The following is a 22,671-nucleotide window of genomic DNA, read 5'->3' on the forward strand; positions in this document are numbered from 1 at the left end:
ACTTTAGTTGCTTTCTACTTTTATCTGTTTTAGCTCCAAAACTCCCCTACAGTTCACACATATGGGGACCACAACACCCTCCACCACCCACTCTGTTTCCTCTACCTCCCAAAAATTGCAGCCAACCAAAATGTGTGAGCTCACATATGAGTGAAAACGTTCCTCAAGCAACAAAGCATCACAACTTTTTGAAAAGCTCAATATATTTTTAAAGTCCTAAAAATACCTCCTTAATTATATTACACATTGATGTTTAGTTTTGCTGGTTTTTCTTAGAAGCAACTGACATAGGGAAGGGAAATATTGCTGCAGTAACAAAAAGGTACTTTTTTCACAGTGGATTGAGAAAAAAAAACATTTCCAGTCCTTTACTAACATATAACAAACATACAATTATAGAGAGACTAACATCTTGTTTATATCCTTGGAGCAGCAAATTTCATTATTAAAACTTGCATCTCAGCATATATAATCCTGGCCAAAAGTTTTGAGAATGACACAAAGATTTTCAAAGTCTGCTGCTCCAGTGTCGGAAGATCTTCGTACAGATGTTTTGATGGTGTCCTGAAGTATAAGTGCAAGCATTTGCATAAGAGTCAAAGGCTTTTGTTGACAATTACATTAAGTTTATGCAAAGTGTCAATATTTGCAGTGTTGACCCTTCATTTTCAAGACCTCTGCAATTCGCCCTGGCATGCTGTCAATCAACTTCTGGGCCACATCCTGACTGATGGCAGCCCATTTTTGCATAATCAATGCTTGGAGTTTGTCAGAATTCATGGGCTTTTGTTTGTTCACCCACCTCTTGAGGATTGACCAAAAGTTCTCAGTGGGATTAAGGTCTGGGGAATTTCCTGGCCATGGACTCAAAATCACTTTTAGTTATCACTTTTGCCTTAAGGTGCTCCATCATGCTGGAAAAGGCATTGTTCGTCACCAAACTGTTTTTGGATGGTTGGGAGATGGTGCTCTTGGAAGATGTTTTTGTATCCTTCTTTATTCATGGCTGTGTTCCTAGGCAAAATTGTGAGTGAGCCCACTCCTTTGGCTGAGAAGCAACCCCACACATGAATGGTCTCAGGATGCTTTACGGTTGGCATGACACAGGACCAATGGTAGCGCTCACCTTTTCTTCTACAGACAAGGCTTGTTCTGGATGCCCCAAACAATTGGAAAGGGGATTCATCAGAGAAAACCCCAGTCTTCAGCAGTCCAATCCCTGTACCTTTGGCAGAATGTCAGTCTGTCCCTGATGTTTTTCCTGGAGAGAAGAGGCTTCTTGACAACAGGCCATCCTCCAAAAGTCTTTGCCTCACTCTGCATGCAGATGCACTCACACCTGCCTGCTGCCATGGTGGTCCTATGATCCCGCAGCTGAATCACCTTTAGGAGATGGTCCTGGAACTTGCTGGACTTTCTTGAGTGCCCTGAAGCCTTCTTCACAACAACTGAACCTCTCTCCTTGAAGTTCTTGATGATCCGATAAATGGTTGATGTAGGTGCAGTCTTAGTAGCAGCAATATCCTTGCCTGTGAATCCCTTTTTATGGAAAGCAATGATGATTGCACCTATTTCCTTGCAGATAACCATGGTGAACAGAGGAAGAACAACGATTTCAAGCACCACCTGGCAAGGGCTGGCTAGAGTGTGCTGTCTAGGTACCTGGAGAGAAAGAACGAGAGGCAGCTCCTTGCCCTCGCTGGCTCAGCTGATCTGCGGGCACAATTAAAGGGCCAAGCAGCCAGGAGGTGATTGGGCAAGGGTAGGCATGCTGGTGTGCTTAAGCATGCCCCTTAAAGACCTATTAGGAATGGGGTGAGGTCTACAGTAGACAGTCTAAGGTTAAAGTTTTGGAGGTTTGGGAAGAAACCATAGAGTCAGATAGTATATTCCAGGTGTTGACAACTCTGTTACTGAAGTCGTGTTTTCTGCAGTCTAGTTTGGAACGGTTTACCATGAGTTTGTATCTATTGGGTGCTCTTGTATTGTTTTGGTTGAAACTGAAGTATTCATTGGATGGTAGGACATCGTAGCAGATGATTTTATATACTATGCTTAGGTCAGACTGAAGATGGCGAAGTTCTAAATTGTCTAAGCCCAAAATGGCTTAGTCTGGTGGCATAAGGTATTTTGTTGCGAGCAGAGGAATGGAGGACTCTTGTGAAATATCTCTGGACTTGTTCAATTGTATTATTGTCCGATATGCAGTGTGGGTTCCAGACAGATGAGCTGTATTCAAGAATTGGTCTGGCAAAAGTTTTGTATGCCCTAGTTTGCAGTTCAATATTACCAGAGAAGAAGTTACACAAGATTAGGTTAACAACTCTTAATGCGTTTTTAGCAATGCTGTTACAGTGAGCTCTGGCATTTAGATCATTTGAGATGAGTACTCCAAGGTCTTTAACAGAGTGAGGGTCATCTGTTAGGTCGTATCTGCCCAGCTTGTATTTTGTATTCTGATTTTTTTTTATTTATTTTTTTGCCAATGTGTAAGACACAGCATTTGTTGGCTGAGATTTGGAACTGCCAATTGTTTGACCATTCTGACACATAGTCAAGGTCTTTTTGTAGAGTAGCAGCATTGTCAATGGTGTTGAATAGTTTTACATCATCAGCGAAGAGGACACGGTTGCTTATAATATGATCTCAAAGGTCATTTATATAAAGTATAAAGAGTGTGGGTCCTAAAACGCTGCCTTGGGGCAAACCACTGTTAACAGGTGCAGGGTTAGATAAGGTGTTCCCTATTTTGATTACTTGTTGCCTGTTTGATAGGAACACAGCTATCTACTTATTTAGGAATCCAGAAATGCCATAAGATTTTACTTTTAGAAGTAGCTTGTCGTGTACCACTGAATCGAAGACTTTACAGAAGTCTATATAAATTGCATCTATTGATTTGCCCTGGTCAGGTTTTGAAGTCCATATATTTTTGCAGTGTAATAGTTGCAGATTGCAGGACAATTTTTTTCTAAAGCCAAATTGCTTGTTAGACAGTAGGTTGTTAGTCTGTAAGTAGAATGTAATGGATTAATTAAGGATTGGTTAATCCTTGGTTGTATAAATAGAGGCATAGACTCAAAATCACATGAAGTATTAGTACTTTATAAAACCTTAGTAAGACCATACCTGGAATACTATATCCACTTTTAGACACCACACTACAGAAAAGATGTTGAGGCTTTGAAAAAAGTACAGAGAAGAGCTACTAAGATGATTAAAGGCCTGGAGAACATATGAAGAACAGTTGCAGGATTTGGATTTGGCTGGTCTAGAAAAAAGAAGGACTGGGGGGGGCATGATAGCAGTATTCCAGTATTTGAGGAGCTACCACAAAGAAGAGGGGGTCAAATTATTCTCCAAAGCACCAGAGTCCAGAGGGCAGGAAAAAGAAATATACACCCATGCATATATGGACTCTCCAAAATCCACAAAGAGGGAACTCCACTCAGACCAATTGTTAGTAGCATCAACTCTGTTGCCTACAACATTGCAAAGCATCTAACCACCTTATTAGTTGGCAATACCACCCATCACATCAACAATTCACAGGAATTCACCAGCAAGGTTTGGAAACTAAAACTGGACCCAAATGAAACCATGGTTTCCTATGATGTGACTTCCCTCTTCACCTGCATTCCAACTACTGAAGCTGTCATGGTAGTGAAAAAATGAGTGCTACAAGACAGCAACTTAGGTGACAGAACCAACCTCAGCCCAGGTAACGTATGTGCCATGCTGAATCTCTGCTTGCCCACTATCTATTTTAAATACAATGAAAGTTTTCTTGGCTAGCTCAGCCACAGTTGTGCCAGATGCCATGAGAAGAAACAAGCCAACTTGGTTTTCTTTTCCACCCATGATGTTTATTGGGTCTGCTACAAACCGGATTTCAGTAATAGTCGAGATCTCTCTGTATAAAGTCGGCGCTGAGAGCTTCCGCCTCTCAGCCCTTTAAACATCCCACGCTGCTCACAGCCCGACCATGGCTGAACTGCTCAGTTGATTGGATGCCCAGCCACTCTCTCCCTCCTCGTCGATGGCCTCAGCTGCCACGTCATCTGCCAGATTCCAGAACCAAGGCAGCTCTTCATGACACCCAAGCCTCATCTCCTGCTATCTATGATGATCCCTACCCCATGCTTCCCAAACGCAGATCCCTTCATCACTCGAACAAGTCCTCAATAATTTGTCTTTTCGGATCTTTGATTAGGGGCTGCTCCCATGATCCAGATCCCTGTCGCGCCATGTGTCAATCCGGAGCTGGGCTCGACAGGTTCCTGCAGATAAAACATGGCTTTACCATAGGTTCACCTGTGTCCCACATTTTGGGCAATCTCTACATGGTAGAGGTAGAAACCAAAGCCTTAGACTCCTTCATAGAAATTCCACCCACTCGTTGGTATAGGTATGTAGACAATACTTGGATCAAGATCAAAATACAGGAACTGAAAGTGTTCACCAAACGTATCAATTCTGTGGACAGATACATCAAATTCACATGGGAAGATGTTAAAGAAAATAGTCTAGCCTTCCTGGACTGTGCAGTACACATTAAGAAAGAAAGAAGCCTTAACATTGAACTTTACAGAAACCCACTCATGCAGTTCAATATTTATATTTTGATTCCCACCATTCACTGGAACACAAAATGGGAGTCATCAGAAACCTACACCACGGAGCTGAAGGCCTGCCTACCAGCAAAGATGGGAAAGAAAAAAACAAAAACACATCAAGGAAACCTTCAGAACATGTGGCTATCCTAAGACCCGGGTACTTACGAGACCGCCTGCTGCTACCTTATGCCTCCCACCGACCCGTACGCTCTCACAGAGAGGGCCTTCTCAGGGTGCCGTCCGCCAAACAATGTCGGCTGGCGGCCCCCAGGAGTAGGGCCTTCTCTGTGGGAGCACCAACACTCTGGAACGAACTCCCCCCTGGCTTACGTCAAGTGCCTGATCTTCGGAACTTTCGTCGTGAGCTTAAAACATATTTATTCATTCAAGCAGGACTGGCATAAATAGCTGTTTTAAATTGGGGTTTTAATAATATTTTAAATTTTTAAATGTTTTAATAATCGGCCGCATAGTAATAGTTCTTTTTAAATTCTTTTAATTGTATATATTCCGTGTTTTATTTTGGCTGTACACCACCCTGAGTCCTTCGGGAGAAGGGCGGTATAGAAATTTAATAAAATAAAAAATAAATAAAATAAAGTGGGCCTTCATCAAATCTCAAAAAAGATCCTACAGACCTCCTCCATAACAGACAATGAAGATAAACAAAGTGACGTTGTCATTCCATACATTGCAGGAATATCAGAAAAGCTCAGGAGGATCTTCAGTCACCATAATATGCACACTTCAAACCCAAGAGTACACTAATATAGAAGCTTGTCCACCCCAATGATAAAACACCCAGACACAAACTGAGCAATGTGGTATATGCAGTACAATGCAGTGAGCCATGTGCAGATCTGTACATTGGGGAAACAAAACAACCACTTCATAAATGCATGGCACATTATAGGAGAACAAACCCATCAGGACTAGACTCAGCAGTCCATCTGCATTTAAAGGCCACTCTTTTGAAGGCAGCAAAGTCCACATTTTGGACAAAGAGGAATGTTGGTTTCAAAGAAGGGTCAAAGAGGCCATCTATGTCAAAATTGAACATCCCTCTATCAACAGAGGGGAAGGAATTCAATGTCATCTATCTCCAATCTACAACACAGTTCCTTCAACTGTTCCAAGAAGGCTCCACACCCATTTACATCACTCAGATGAACCTGATGACACAGATAAACCTCCAGAGGACCCTAACAACTCAAAAAGTAACGGTAAAAGTTTTCCTTGCACATATGTGCTAGTTGTTCCCAACTCTAGGAGGTAGTGCTTATCTGTCGTGTCCCACTCCTCCGCTGACGGCCGGGTCAGGGAAATCCGAATCAGGCTTGCCTCTGCAGCTCTGCCCAAAGTCCTAGCAAAGTCCTCAGAGCAGGCAGGAGACCAGAAAGTGACTTCAGCAAGATAAGTTCGACTTTGCCTGACTCAGAGACTGCCAGAAAGCAGATCCTTTATATAGGCCATGGGGTGTGGCTCCATGACTCAGCACTCATTAAGGCCTGCCCCTCCCTTCCTTCTGTTGCCTCCGCCTATCCAGTCTTCTGATGCGAGGGTCACTCCAATCAGCAGCTGTTGGAAATAAACTTTCCTCAGGCTCACATGCTGTGGAGGAGGGGGAGGGGTCTAGCTGCTCCATTTGCCTGGGCATGGAGCCAGGGCTGGGGCCGGGGGGTGCTCCTTCCTCTGCAGCCTGCTTGGGCATGGAGCCAGGGCTGGGACCGGGAGATGCCCCCTCCTCAGCCTGTCTGGGCATGGAGCCAGGGCTGGGGCCGGGAGGACATTCTTCAGCATTCGGAAGCAGATAAGCAGACCCCGGCTGCGGTGAGAGCGGGCAAGACACAACACTATCTCTGTTTCAAAGCTGAAGAGCCAGCGCTGTCTGAAGACGTCTCTGTGGTCATGTGGCCAGCATGACTAAATCCCAAAGGTGCACAGAATGCTGTTACCTTCCCACCAAAGGTGGTCTCTATTTTTCTACTTGCATTTTTTACGTGCTTTTGAACTGCTAAGTTGGCAGAAGCTGGGACAAGTAATGGGAGCTCACCCTGTTAAGTGGCACTAGGAATTCGAACCACTGAACTGCTGACCTTTCGATTGACAAGCTCAGCATCTTAGCCACTGAGCCACCACATCCCTTTTAACAACTCAATAAAAGAATGCAAATGACCCGGTATCTGCAAGGAGTATAAAACCTTCCATTCCCCACCGTCCAATCAGAGCTGAAGAAGCTTCTTGGATGAGAAGTGAAATGTCTTCAAAGAAAAAAACCAGAAAGTCCAGTTGTCTATTGGAAAAGCACCTTTGGGAAAACCATAACCTGGATGACTGAGAAGCTCCATAGACACCTTCAAAGGAATACAGTAGATAGGTTTTAAAGTGTCAATTCGGGACAACCCAATTCTTGGAAACAGCCTTGTTCAAGTCAATTTATTTCATTAGAGGAAGTCTAAAGAGGATCAAAAAAGGTTTTCTGTGCTATGACCTAGTAAAGTACTGGAGGCTACCTAAAACTGCTCTGGGCCAACAGCCTGATAAGGCTTCTGAAAAAGCTGAATAAAACAGGAGAGGTAACCTCTTGGGACTGGAGATGATGTGTATTGTACAGTATATTTCAATATTTTAGTGTAATTTCAAAAGGCCTCTTTTCAACCAAATTCTTCTCAGTGTGAAATGGTCATAAAATAGAAAGAAGTGAGGAGTATCTGGACATTTTAAGAAGTGGCATGCATGGTCACAGGGTTCTTTGAAGACGTTTCACTTCACATCCAAGAAGCCAAGGGCTTCAACAACCCTCTAAAAATATGCAAATCACCATCCAGTCAGAGCTGAAGAAGCTTCTTGGATGCGAAGTGAAACATCTTCAAAGGAAAAACAAGGAAATCCAAGATGACTGAGAATATCTACAGACTCATCTTAAATTTTGCTTTCATATCAATCTGCTATTTACTCACTTTACAAGTCCGGAAGTGGTCTATGTTGTGGCCTGGGGCTTTTGACTGTCATCTTTTAAACACTTTATACTTTACAATGTATACTTCGGGGTTTGTCTCATTCTGATGCTTCCTGTGTGAAGGTGAAGGTTGAGAATATGTATTAGCATCAGAACATTCTTCTTTCTGATGGTAGCACATAGGTAGGCTAATAATCCAGCAGCTGCAATTGTTATTGGGATGTCACACCAAAAACCAGGATCAACAGCACTGCGCTTCCAACCTGACTCATGAGACTAGAAGAGGATTATCATAAAACCAGGTAATGGATGCATGTGTTAAATGGGGTAGTTTAAGAGAGGATGTCTTAAAACAAACTTTTAATCTGGCAGATTTCATGCATCTCATCTTGCAACTTCATCCTTCCCTCAAAGTTCTCAAAGAAACAGGATTAAGAATTGGAATTTATTAATTAGAGACTCCTCACGTGCTATGCAAACCCAGGTGAATGAACACTGTTTTAACTTGCTTTATTTGTTTATACATTTGATTGATTTTTAACATGTCCTGGGTGCTGCAGCAAAGGATAGCACACATAGTTCTCCATTCCTGACCTTCAGCAAATCCCTATGAAGGAGGTTTGGTTGAGAAAGACTGATTGAAAAGGCTACCCAGTGATCTCACATGGCTGAGGGTGACCTTGAATTTGAATCTCCTTAATAGCAGATCACTTTCCTGAATGGCTTTTAAGGGAATTAAGTAAATTCCTGGAGGAAAAAGGTGTTATCAAGGGATATCAGTTTTGACTACCCATGGCTGACAGCAATGTATTCCCAATATGTTCCCAAAAGATACCTTGATGAAGGTATCTTTTCTTTTATGTACTCTGAGAACATATGCACCAAGACAAATTCCTTGTGTGTCCAATCACACTTGGCCAATAAAAAATTCTATTCTATTCTAAAAAAAAATGCCACTTGTAGCAGAACAACTGCAAGAGAGACATATATCTTCACCTCCTGTTTGTGAGCAAATCAGAGGTATCTGATTGGTCATTATGAGAAACAAAATACTCAATAAAGTTAGTACTGGTTTGATCCTGACGGGATATTCTTGATGTTCTGGATGTTCTCCATTTTATTTTAATGTTCTTCCTCTCTTTTTTTTTTCTTTCTTTCTTTTTGTTTTTTTGTTAAAAGTTATTCTCTCATGGTTATTTTTTTTTTAATTCTCTATATGCTCTTGCAACAAGAAGCATTTTGGGAGGCAAAAATTCCAAAAGTTTATTTTGACTGGTGACTTTTGAGGTCAATACAGTGAATTAGGTAGACTTTTTAAAAATCATATTTAGCATATAGTTTTGATATTTATATCAAAATATCAAAATCTGGTATTTGATACATTTGTTTAAAAAAATAAATATCCTGAAATTATTTTAATCTTAACATTTATAAAAGAGAATCAACTGCTTCTTCTTCTTAATTCTAGAATCCTGTTATCTATTGCTTTTTTTCCTTATGTATATGTTGTTGATGAAGACAAAGAAACAGCTCTGAAGAAATCTTAGGTTTCAAAAGAAAATACTCAACTGCCTAAAGTGGTGTGTAGAATCCATTCATTGTGAAATAGCTTCTACTTAAAGAAGAATTCATTTTGAGAAACTTTCCACTTCAAGTGTAAATGTCAGGGTGATTAGAATAATGACTGAAAATGTACTCAGGAAATGAAATTCAATGAACATTTGCATAGTCAATGGGTAGCATCTTTTAAGCTGTTCCTGATCAGGAAAAAATGTCTGAAAAGGACAGTTCATGAGACTTTAAGGCCAAGTTCCCTGATGTACTTTTGGCTATGAATACATTTTTACACTGCCAGATTGTGGAGACTAAGAAGGTTTATACATTTTGTGCAGCAAACACATAAACCCATTTGGAATTTTGAGAACAATTTGGATGTACTTATAAAATGGCTGCCATTGGAGACTTTGCCCATATACAAAACAACCACCATGGTGGGCATGGCCATTCACAAAACAAGAACTCACTAGTACTGATGAGCATGCTCTCCATCTCCCCTTTAGCTTTCCAAAACTGCTTTCTAAAATAAGCTCCTCTTTTGGCTAAGTGTTGCCCCACCCCTTCTTAATTTCTAAGCAGAAGAATTAGGCTGCAATTAGTCAACAATTTTATTTTCCAACCATGCTAATGAGCCCATGTGAAATAATTGCATAGGCCATGTAGTGCCCAGAAACATTCTTAAAAATAAAGTTGATCTCGAAGTCTGGTGTTTTGTTTGGCAGCATGTCAGCCTCCCAATTAGTGCTTATGTTAAAATAACGTTAATTCTAATTAAAACTCAGACATAGCAGGGTGCCTGTTTCTCAGCAGGCACAAATATATGGTATTTTGAGATCTAGAGATATCCTGTTAAGGTCTCCAGTTACACTGATGGTTTTTAGGAACCATGTCATTTATATTGTTATTATATTTTAAAATATAATTTATATTTTTATAAATTATATATTTAAAATATAAATGCATGATAAAAAGGTTGTTGTTGTTTTTAAAAAGGCAAAAGAAATGAAAACAAAGGCTAGCAAAGAAAAACCTTTTATCCCACATTCATGTAAAAAGGCCTAGGTGAACTGTAAATCTTAAGAAGAATGTAACAGGAGGTGCATCGGTGGTGGGTTGCCCCAGTTCGGACCGGTTTTATAAAACTGGTAGTAAAACTGGCGGGAGGCTCCACCCACTGACCCTGGATGTCATCACAGGCGATCTACACATGCGCAGAAGCTTGGCACATGCACGAGCAAAGCAACATACACACGCAATCCCATTGCGAACCCGTAGTAAAGGTAGAAAGAACCCACCCCTGAGGTGCATAATGGTGTTCACTAGACAGAACATTCCAGAAAACAGCCATCATTACAGAGAAAGCCTCAGTGCAGTAACTGCAATATGGAATTTTGTGGTTCCAGGCACGCACAGTTGGCTTTCTTCTGAAAATCTCAATAATTGAGGTCTATAAGAGCCAGTTTAGTCTAGTGGTGGTTCAAACATCAGACTAGAAAGCGGGAGTCCATCCATTCTAGCCAGTGGTGGGATTCAGCCAGTTCGCACCACTTCAGGAGAGCCAGTTGTTAACTTTCTGAGCAGTTTGGCAAACTGGTTGTTGGAAGAAATTACTAGGGCAGAGAACCGGTTGTTAAATTACTTGAATCCCACCACTGGTTCTAGCGCCACCTTAGCCATGAAAGGCAGCTGGGTAACCTTCGACCAGCTGCTCTCTCTCAGCCCAATTCATCTCATTGCATTGTTGTGCGGAAAATAGAAGAAGGAAGCTATGTTGGATATTAGTTGTTTGTAAAAATAATAAAGGTGGGATACAAATAAATGAATAAATAAATAACAATGCCTTATATATATATCTATATCTCACATGTAAAATTATTAACCTGACTAAGTAACTAATTATAGCAATGAATCTGCTTTCATTGATGTACATATAACAGTTCAGTTTCCAAACCAAGTACAAAAATAGTCCCATTTAAAGCATGTCACAATAATCTGAGCATTATTAATGTATGGCCAATAATAGGTTATCAGTCTTTGTTCAAGAAACATTTTAGCTGAGCTTCTTTTAGGTGTTTCTCACCTCAAAGATCACTTAGACATCCAATTATATTATTTACATTCACAGATATCTTCCATCTAACATTTCCAAGACAGAATGACCCACTGAGAATAAGAATGCTACACATTCTCCACAGTCAACATTAAGTATCAGTTAATTGACTTACATTTTCTCCATCAATTCAATCAGAGGGTGATTTAGATATTGTAAAAAAAAAATAGAGATGAGTACAGAAAATATATTGATGATTCCTTTCCCAAAAATGATTGATAACTACCTCAGCAGCTTCATACAGATATAAAAAAATAGCACTCAACACAAAATAGCCTTATGGTATACAACAGCATAGTTGCCAGAATTCAAAGTCATAAATACTTTTTTTTTTACAATTCCTGCAAGTAGGAGCAGAATAAACTTCTCTCCCTCCTCATGAAGAAAATCCAGTAACTTATCCATGTTGGTATTATCCAAAGTTGTTGCCATATCAAACGGGTTGGACAGAATGGCCTCACTAATGAAATCAAATTGCAAATTCTGTGAGATGTGTCCAGATGTGTCCAGAGAATAAATGAATGAAGGAATGGATGAGTGGGAGAGTGAGTGAATTGAAATACGCATACCTTTGCAGGTGAGGTTCATTGGGATTGCTTCTTTTATTTCCCTCAGTCTTTCAAATCTCTGGTTATGGAGATCCGCCTGCTCATTCCAATCTACATTATTTCATTCTTCCAAGCATCAGGAGCCAGGCAGAGTAAGTCTGATTTCTGTATATATTTCAGAATGAACACTAGAACTATGTCAGGGACAAATGCTAATCTAGTAGTTTTCAAGTTGTGCTCCTGAGATCCCAATTTTCCGGTGCAAAACACAACCAAAAACCATGTATATTCTGTATAATGTAGGTGCAATGGTTCACCAAAGAGATCCCCTAAACCCAGTGCTCAGCCATCTGTATGTTTTGTAAAGGGATCCTTGAGTAAAGGTGCAATCAGTGATCCTCTTCACTTTGTTGCTTGGTTGTAGTATTTTTAACCATTTGCTTGCCTTCTCCTTATGATTCAGACTTAAAAGAAGGTAGCAAAATGAGTAGAGGCTGATGCTTCTTTCACCTTGTTCTTCTAATTGTTCACTTACAGGGCCCCACAAAGCAACAGGGTGATGATATAACTGGGCTTATTAACTATCATGGTGGGTATGGGGTCCTTGCTTTGGAAGGTGCCAAGATATTGAACCTCAGCTCTTTCTTCTTGTTCAGTGTGATATGAAAGGAAGAGGAGAAAAGAGCTCAAGGGATAGTGGCTGAATTGAATGGATTGATGGGTGAAAGGGAGGGAGAGCCTTTATCCCACATTTGTTTTTGTAAATAAGCAGAACTATCCCACTGTTTTCCGACCCAAACCCAAATTAGGAAAATATGGTTCAAGTAAGTAAGTAAGAGAAGGGGAAGCTAATAATTTACATATGACAAAGAAGGTGTCAGCTTTGGAAGCCATATTAGACTGGACTGCTGACAGAAGGGCCAGAAGGAATAGAAGCAGGAGCTAGCTTGGGTGTGAGGTTTCCATGAGAAAAAGCAGGCTAAGTGGCAGAAGCATTTTATATAATTTGTTATTGAAATCAACAGACCAGTTTATAAGGAAAACAGTAAAGGGCGACACAGTTGTTTACCCATCATTGATTAAACCCCATGATATTATGAATATTTCTTTCATAACCAAAGTGTTGCCCAATGGCTGGCCATGTCCATAATATCTTTTCCAATAACAAAATCTGCTCATCCACTAAAAAGAGAAATAAAAAGGGTGGGGGAGGAATAAGCCTTCTTTTGCCCGCTCAGCAGATCTGCCTGCCGCAGTGAGTTTCAAATAACACAGAATGAAATGACACAACAGATTTTCATCTCTCTACTAACAGAATCTTCAAATCTGGATTGTTTATATGACTCGTTTGAGACAGTCATTTGCACCTGGATCCCTGTGAAAAATGCTATGAAAGGGCAATGCCAAGTCACTGCTTCAGTCGAATATGAGTAAGTAAACCAGTAAAATGCATTTAGAAGATAAAAACCAGTTTGCCTTGTCTTAGGTCTATTCAAGTCATTCATCAATAGGGGAAAAAAGCATCTAATCTCTTGTCAAAGAAATATGTAGAATATTCGTTTCCAATGACTTCCATAAAGCCACCAAGCTCATTGTCTTCAACACTCTTAGTTAATATTATATGAATTGTTTTTAAATTGCAAATATATGAATGACTCTAATATTTGATAAGTAGTTTATATAAAATTTTACAAATATAAATTGAGAAATAAAGGATTTAATTTAGAGGGATTAAGGAGACGGGGGGAAATAGGGAAGTTGATAAATGAATAAAATTCAGGGCGAAGGGTAAGATTAGATATACAACATAAATAAAAGAAAGAAAATAAAAATGAGAGAGAAAGGTAAAATATATTAATGTAAGCATATAAAATATGTTAGAAGAGAACTAAAAGTTGTATAAACTTGAAATCTGGCCAATATTCTGTTCAGAAAAAATGTATTGTATGTTTGTGTGTGTGTTAAACAAATAAAAAACTTTTTACCCCTCCAAAAAACACTCTTAGGAAAATATTGACTTTGAATACTTACATCCGTGCACCTTAATAATTTGCAAGTTCTGTCTTATAAAAATTGTATTAGTCCCTGAGATTCTGAAAATGTGGATAGTAACCACTCTAAAAGATCAACACCAATTTCTAGGTTGATAGTAAAACTTTTTCATATATAGTCATCAAAATAGTCAAGCTCAATTTTTTTAGTATTCTTAATTTTTGGTTAAGTCACTCTTCAGTTAAAAAGTTTAACAAGTTAACTTGTGACACAATTGACAATATTGTAATCTGTAAACAGGGTTTCTCAACCATGGCAAGTTTCCCAGTGTTGGCTGTTATTTTGCTATTTATTTATTTAGATGTATTAGCTTCCCAACTCCAGTGGATTCTGTGATGCGTACAAACTAGGAAAAAACCCCAAAACAGCTAAAAATATAAAATCAGTTAGTCCAAACTAAACTAATCAGCAAAACAAAACAGAGGCCTTAAACAAATCATCAGTATCAAATCCAGGCCTGGGACCAAAGCCAGGTTTTCAAACCTTTCTGGAGCCCTAAGAGAAGGGTCTAGGACAATTCACCATGGTCTACTCATCACAGCCAACTTGCTATGAACAACTTATCATGGCCAAATCACCATGGGACAACTTGCCACAGCTAACTCACCATAGGACAACGTGCCGCAGGACAATTCAACACTGTATTGTTTCATTCAGTTACTTTTATTATCGGTGACCATGTTTTTGTCAAAAGTATTGTAGCTCTTGCATCTCTGGATTGACTTTCTTTCTTTTATTATTATTATTGGCCATGGTTCCATCAAAATTAATTAACTTTTGTATTTGTTGAATTGTCCCATGGCGAGGTGGGTGTGGTGAATTGGCTCCAGCCAGCCTATTAGTTTTATAAAATATTTAAATTTATGCATTAAAATTTGTCAGTTGAAACGTATGTATTAAAATATTGATTGGGTTCTATAATTTGCTGTTATTCAAAAGTAAATTTACTCATCTGGAGTATCTAAAATGGGAATAGCAGACTGGCACCTGAATGTGATTCAACTGAAAAGAATTTGAGGCTTCATTATGTATTTTGCTCAGATGCTGCCTTTCCTTTCAAAGAATCTAAGATATATATATGTAATACAATGAAGCCCTACTATACCAGAATTAAAACACAAAAAATACCATTTAAAAAATAGTAGTCCTGTAGTCAGATTACACTTCCAAAATTTGTGAACAAATATTTTTTCCAGCATATTTCTTCCAAAATCCATAATTGGAATGCTGCCTCTAATAAAGTTCAGTTTCAAGCTATCACACCATAAGACCAAAAGGCAAGATCTCCTCAGTTAATCTTAAAATATAGATTTAGAGATATTAGAAAATTTCTCTTTTATCTATTTCATTCTGAATTTGTGTTAAAGTTTTATACACATAAGCATCAATATTCCAAATTGAGCCTGGCTAGGGAATAATTCTATCAGTGATATTAAATTAATAACCTATTTCTGCATGCGAGTTATTTGATCCTACAATGGCTATCTTGCATTGTGTGAATAAATTGTTTATGTGTGAAATTTAGACATTTGTGTGCCTTATGACAAGTCTTCCTTGCAGGAAACCACCTAAGACATGTCAAATGAATGGCACGAGCATAAGGAGCTGTAAACTGATTCTTGAGGTAAGTAATCCTTTTACAAAATCCTGGCTAATGTGAACAATCTTTTTATAAAAGTTGTTCTCAGTATATGATGCTGGAAAAAACAATATTTGAGGAAGCACACTTACAGCTACAAAGTGATTAATCCTCCAACACCAAAAGTTCTTTGTCCTTTGGCTGCATATTTCGGCATATTAAAATTGCCTCATTTCAAGATATAAGGCTGAAGTTTCTGTTTTAATAATAATTTGACTTGTTCACTGATATCGGTATGTGAAGACTCAGTTATATGTACCATTCTTATTCTTCTCCATATTGCTTTGATCCATTCCCTTTATTTTGGCAGAGGGGGGAAAAAAGAATATTTCAATTATCACCAAAGCCACCAAACTTCCAAGGATATATACAGTATAACAGTTAAAACTGATTTAACCCAACTGATTTAACAGTTGTGGGGTGATTTCATTTACTTATTTCAATAGAAATTGAATTCAAACTGAATGTACAAGTAAATATGCAAACATCATCTCTCTATCAATTAAAAAAAACAATTATTATCAAATTTCCACAAAACATTAATTAGAGGAAAAAATGAATAGAAAGTTATAACAAAAAATATGACACAAAATATCCAAAAGAGGGCTGTGAAAATATTTGCAGACCCCTCGCATCTTGGACATAAATTGTTTCAACTCAAAATGATGCTATAGAGCACTGCACACCAAAACAACTAGACACAAGAACAGTTTTTCCCCGAACGCCATCACTCTGCTAAACAAATAATTGCCTCAACACTGTCAAACTATTCACTAAGTCTGCACTACAATTACTATTAATTTTCTCATTGTTCCTATCACCTGTCTCCTCCCACTTATGACTACATGACTGTAACTTTGTTGCTTGTATCCTTACAATTTATATTAATTGTTTCCTAGTATGATTTGATTGCTTATTTGTACCCTATGACTATCATTAAGTGTTGTACCTTATGATTTTTGATGAGTGTATCTTGTCTTTTTATATACACTGAGAGCATATGTACCAAAGACAAATTCCTTGTGTGTCCAATCACACTTGGCCAATAAAGAATTCTATTCTATTCTATTCTATTCTATTCTATTCTATTCTATTCTATTCTATTCTATTCTATTCTATATCATCAAAATTAAGAGTCTTAATCTATTCTATTCTATATCATCAAAATTAAGAGTTGTAAAATTTGTCTTCACAATCCTTTTTTTAAAAAAAGGAGTTAAAATATAGTTCCAGGAAAAGGAAATCGATTCAGAACCATGATGCCATTACAAAGAAGGTCCTTTCTCTCTTACGAACACCAGCCTAATTCCAGATTAGGAATCAGAGATAGAATGGAGAGCCAGGCTAGCATACTTTCATAACTGAGAAGAAAGCCTCACCTCTGAATTGCATCCTCTTCTATTGAGAATCTCAGTTTAGATACTGTACCTATACTGGCCTTTATTCTCTGGAATAATTGAACAGATAGCCACAATTTTAAGCTTCCTGGGTAAAACATATTTAGGACTTTAAAAGAAATTTGTTACATTTCCATCCTAAATAAACCAGAAGCTCATAAAGGTTGAACTTCATTAAATTAAAATGCTAAAAAAATAGGAGTGTCACCTAACTTTCAACAGAAATCTGAATCAGTATTCTGAACCAACTATCCTTTTCAAGTCTTCTTCAAAAGGTCCATGTAGACTAGATTACTGTACATTAAAAAAAAACTTATAGTAACAGTATCAAAATCATTACTTTCCCCCCAAAAAATAAAAGCCAGCTCTAGAAACATTAACTAAAGTTGTTTAAAGAAACTTTTTTGAGATTGTGAAGAATGCATCATGATACACAACATACAATTATACACATGCTACAACTCAGAAATGCTTTCCAAAATAACATTGTGAAGATGACCTGCTGTAGTCTTACAGTATTTCTGTGTGAAAGTTTCCTTACAAACTATATAACTGAAAAAGTAAATCTCCAATTTTAATTAAGAACATTTAATAGCCATACCTATCACGAGTTTACAGAACATCATCTGACATACTTTCGTTTTATGTACTGTTCTTTGCAACAACATCTGTGATAGAATAACTGGTTCTGCTCTTAATTAACAGTGCTATATTTGTTTTTAGGATTACAGCTTGACTATTGTAGACACTATTCTCTTCGTTGTGTCTTGCTATACTGGGGAGAAGTGGACAGAGGTTCATAATCAGACAATAAAACCATTTCAGAACAGTAAGTTGAAAATGTCTGGTTTGAGACATTTGATATTTGATACTTTGTCATGTGCTAGTTCACTAGATTGTATGATATATTTTCCTGTTTGCCATTCCTATGATTCCATGTGCTATATTTCATGTAGCCAAAATAGCACTATGCAATGGAAATTAGGTTCGACCCAGAGAAAAAGCGTAACAGTCATTGTGTCATATAGGCAACAGCTGTTATCTTTTATTTTAGCTATTAATGAGAGACATTCAACCAATTAAATAGTCTTTGCTAAACCGGTAGTGGAAACTCAAGGATAATGATAGCTTTAGACTGAAATAATGAATAATGATGTGAAGAAGGAAAAAAAAGTAGCAACAATCACAACACAAGTAGGTCATAATTCAGTACTATAATGAATACTTGCAGCTTCTCAAAGCAACTGAAACACTTATCCAAACCCACAGCTCAAAATATTCAGAATGTATCATGTATCAAGAACCCTCCCATGTCATCTGACTCTATGCATGCATGCGAATGAAATATTTCTGCCAGGATCGCTGATGAGATGAAATAATGAGGACTGTGAATTTTATGCTCAATGGGAGTAGACTCAGCATAACTATTCTTGTGTTCAAAAATTTTAGCAAGGGGTTTCTGCCCAGTTGCTGGGTGGCCGTAGCCATGGTGGGCGTGGCCTAGTCGGCCTCCTGCACCATGGCTTGGGAGGGCATTTTTGCCCTCCCTGGGCTCTGGAGACTTTCCTTGAGGCTCTGGGAGGGCAAAAATGGCCTCCCCAGGATCTGGAGGCCCTCTGGAGGGTGAAAAAGGGCCTGTTTCCAGCCTTCCTGAACTTCCAAAAGGCCTATTTTTTGCCCTCCCCAAGCCTCCGGGTCCTCCCTCCGGATGCCTCCAGGTGCGCCCTGCACTTACCTGCATCCAAAACGGGCTGCGTGGGGACTCCTGTGAGGGGCGGGCAGGGGTGGGGCGGGGCAGGGTGAACCAGAAGTGGGATTTGAGGGGTCTCTGAACTGCACAGAATCTTAAGTAGAGGTTCTCCCGAACCCCTAAGAACCCCCAGCAGCCCATCCCTGGTTGTGTCCCATGTTCTGGAAAGGAGTTGAGACCACCACTATTTTTTCCATGAAAGAATACCAGTTATATAGGCATTATATAATCTTCCAATTCTGGGGTCCTTCAGATATATTGCACCTACAGCTCCTTCAAAAACCCAGCTAACATAGTTAAATGAATGAATGAATGAAATGAAATGAAATGAATGAGTGAATGAAACTGTGAGAATTATAGTTGCAACATAATTAAAGGATGCCAAGCTAGGAAAGTTGCACTTTATCAATGGAAAGTACTTGATTCACTCATGGTTAGATCAAATCAGCTTGCTAACTGTCCACCCAAATTTCAGTAAAACTTGCCAAATGTACTTCATCCTTTAATATGAGATAAATTTCTTTTTAACCTTTTAATCTTGACCTGGCATCAATTTTATTTATTATTTATTTATTATTTAAATTTGTATACCGCCCTTCTCCCGAAGGACTCAGGGCGGTTCACAGCCAAGTAAAAATACACAATACACTATAAATACAATTAAAATACAATTAAAAAACTTATTTAAATTGGCCACAATTAAAATTTGGAGATAAAACCCATTAAAAAACCCATAACTTAAAAAACTAACCCAGTCCAGCGCAGATAAATAAGTAAGTTTTAAGCTCGCGGCGAAAGGTTCGGAGGTCCGGAAGTTGACGAAGTCCTGGGGGGAGTTCGTTCCAGAGGGCGGGAGCCCCCACAGAGAAGGCCCTTCCCCTGGGTGTCGCCAGACGACACTGTCGCGCCGACGGCACCCTGAGGAGTCCCTCTCTGTGAGAGCGCACGGGTCGGTGAGAGGTATTCGGTAGCAGCAGGCGGTCCCGTAAGTAACCCGGCCCTATGCCATGGAGCGCTTTAAAGACGTTCACCAACACCTTGAAGCGCACCCGGAAGGCCACAGGTAGCCAGTGCAGCCTGCGCAGGATAGGTGTCACTCGGGAGCCACGAGGGGCTCCCTCTATCACCCGCACAGCTGCATTCTGGACCAACTGCAGCCTCCGGATGCCCTTCAAGGGGAGCCCCATGTAGAGAGCATTGCAGTAGTCCAGACGAGACGTCACAAGGGCGTGAGTGACTGTGCACAAGGCATCCCGGTCTAGAAAGGGGCGCAACTGGCGCACCAGGCGAACCTGGTGGAAAGCTCTCCTGGAGACGGCCGTCAAATGGTCTTCAAAAGACAGCCGTGCATCCAGGAGAACGCCCAAATTGCGCACCCTCTCCATCGGGGCCAATGACTCGCTCCCGACAGTCAGCCGCGGACTCAGCTGACTGTACCGGGATGCCGGCATCCACAGCCACTCTGTCTTGGAGGGATTGAGCTTGAGCCTGTTTCTCCCCATCCAGACCCGTACGGCTTCCAAACACCGGGACAGCACTTCGATAGCTTCATTGGGGTGGCCCGGTGTGGAAAAGTACAGCTGGGTGTCATCAGCGTACAGCTGGTACCTCACACTGAAGCCACTGATGATCTCACCCAGCGGCTTCATATAGATGTTGAACAGAAGGGGCGAGAGAATCGACCCCTGCGGCACCCCACAAGTGAGGCGCCGCGGGGCCGACCTCTGCCCCCCCGTCAACACCGTCTGCGACCGGTCGGAGAGATAGGAGGAGAACCACCGATAAACGGTGCCTCCCACTCCCAATCCCTCCAACCGGCGCAGCAGGATACCATGGTCGATGGTATCAAAAGCCGCTGAGAGGTCTAATAGGACCAGGGCAGAGGAATAACCCCTATCCCTGGCCCTCCAGAGATCATCCACCAACGCGACCAAAGCCGTCTCAGTGCTGTAACCGGTCGGAAGCCGGACTGAACGGGTCCAGATAGACAGTTTCCTCCAGGTGCAGGGGAAACTGATATGCCACCATATTCTACAACCTTCGCCGGGCGAAGGTTGGAGACCGGACGATAATTACCTAAAACAGCCGGGTCCAGGAAGGCTTCTTGAGGAGGGCCTCACCACCGCCTCTTTCAAGGCGGCCGGAAAGACTCCTCCAACAAGGAAGCACTCGTAATCCCCTGAGCCAGCCTCGTGTCACCTCCTGAGTGGCCAGCACCAGCCAGGAGGGGCACGGGTCCAGTAAACACGTGGTGGCATTCAATCTACCCAGCAACCTGTCCATGTCCTCGGAGTCACAGGGTCAAACTCATCCCAAACAACATCACCAAGACCGCCTCAGATACCCGTCTGAATCGCCACAATTTTGGTCCAGACCGTCCCTAAGCTGAACGATTTTATCGTATAGATACCCGTTAAACTCCTCAGCACGTCCCTGCACCGGGTCATCCCGCTCCCCCTGGTGAAGGAGGGAGCGGGTCACCCGAAACAGGGCAGCTGGGCGGTTATCTGCCGACGCAATGAGGGAGGAGGCGTAGCAACGCCGCTTCCTCAGTGCCACTAGGTAGGTCCTAGTATAGGATCTAACTAGTGTCCGATCAGCCTCTGAAGGGCTGGACCTCCAGGAACTCTCTAGGCGTCTTCTCCGGCGTTTCATCCGCCTCAGCTCCTCGGAGAACCAAGGAGCTGGTTGGGATCTGCGCCGGGTCAGAGGTCGCAAAGGCACGACACGGTCTAAAGCCCCAGCCGCAGCCCGCTCCCAGGCTGCAGCTAGTTCCTCTGCCGTGCCGTGAGCCAGCCCCTCAGGAAGTGGCCCAAGCTCCGTCCGAAACCTCTCTGGGTCCATCAGGCGCCTGGGACGGTACCAACGTAATGGTTCCGCCTCCCGCGGTGTTGGGTAGCGGTCAGAAAGTCCAGGCGAAGGAGAGAGTGATCTGACCATGACAAAGGTTCAATGACTATTTCCTTTAAGTCCAGATCTCTCAACCACTGACCAGAGACAAAATCAGGTCCAGTGTGCCTCCCCCGATGTGAGTGGGGCCATCCACTACTTGAGTCAGGTCCAAGGCCGTCATGGAGGCCAAGAACTCCCGAGCTACCGTCGATGACGAGCCGGCAGATGGCAAGTTAAAGTCCCCCATGACTAAAAGTCTGGGGGTCTCCACTGCCACCTCGGCAAGCACCTCCAGGAGCTCGGGCAGGGCAGCTGTCACGCAGCAAGGAGCCAGGTACGCGACCAGCAAGCCCATCTGACATCTATGACCCCACCTCACAAAGAGGGATTCACACCCGGCAATCTGAGGTACAGTGGTCTCCTCGGCTCTAGACTCTCTTTAATAGCAACCGCCACCCCTCCACCCCTACCCTGGGCCCTCGGCTGATGGAATGCACGGAAACCTGGTGGGCACATCTCGACCAGGGGCACACCCCCTTCAGTGCCCAACCAGGTCTCCGTAACGCCTATAATATCCGCGGCACCCCCCTGAATCAGATCATGTATTAGGGGGGCCTTATTGGCCACGGACCGTGCGTTGCATAACATCAGACGAAGGCCCAGGCTCTGAGGGTCTTGACCATCCGGGGAACGGAGAAGTCAGATCGGGCAGGCGACCGCCTGCATACATCGAACGCGTGACCCCCTATGTCGATACGATCCCCCCCTTCCGCCATATCTGCCCCTCCCACTTACCGTGCAAATAGACTCACCCTCACACAAAGGAACACACTCCCCCCCCATAACCTCCGAACCCATTTGATAGTCGCCACGAGCATGCGCTGGAACTGGTTTCCTCCCGACGGGCTACCCCATCACCCGCCCTAACCTCCCACCCCACCCGACACTACCTCCCCCTCCAACCCAGACCCGTCAGTTCCCACCTCCTTAAAATTCCCATTAAAATTCCCTTAAAACCCGATTAAAATAATTAATTAAAATCCCTGAGTCTCCTATTTTGGCATGCCATCTCTCGGGGTTCCAAAACCCGTCCTCAAGATGGGCCCTCGATAATGTGGGGGGCCAGACCGCGAGAGAGGGGAATCTCGCAG

General features: G+C 41.5%; 1 protein-coding gene and 1 pseudogene across 1 annotated transcript in view; both read left to right on the top strand.

Moving 5' to 3' along the window:
- The first annotated feature begins 1,768 nt into the window (after positions 1–1,768).
- On the top strand, positions 1,769–5,730 carry LOC131202567 (uncharacterized; annotated as a pseudogene).
- Positions 5,731–8,032: 2,302 nt separating this feature from the next.
- Positions 8,033–22,671, top strand: part of IL2RB (interleukin 2 receptor subunit beta) — a 47,719-nt gene continuing 33,080 nt past the window's right edge. The window contains exons 1-5 of the mRNA XM_058189643.1: positions 8,033–8,059; positions 11,858–11,942; positions 13,106–13,220; positions 15,403–15,466; positions 17,602–17,707. Of these exons, the coding sequence (XP_058045626.1) occupies positions 8,048–8,059; positions 11,858–11,942; positions 13,106–13,220; positions 15,403–15,466; positions 17,602–17,707 (382 nt within the window). The 5' untranslated portion in view covers positions 8,033–8,047. The remainder of the gene's footprint in view (positions 8,060–11,857; positions 11,943–13,105; positions 13,221–15,402; positions 15,467–17,601; positions 17,708–22,671) is intronic.

The sequence above is a fragment of the Ahaetulla prasina genome, chromosome 7 (assembly GCF_028640845.1).
Source record: "Ahaetulla prasina isolate Xishuangbanna chromosome 7, ASM2864084v1, whole genome shotgun sequence".
NCBI classification, from domain to species: Eukaryota; Metazoa; Chordata; class Lepidosauria; order Squamata; family Colubridae; genus Ahaetulla; species Ahaetulla prasina.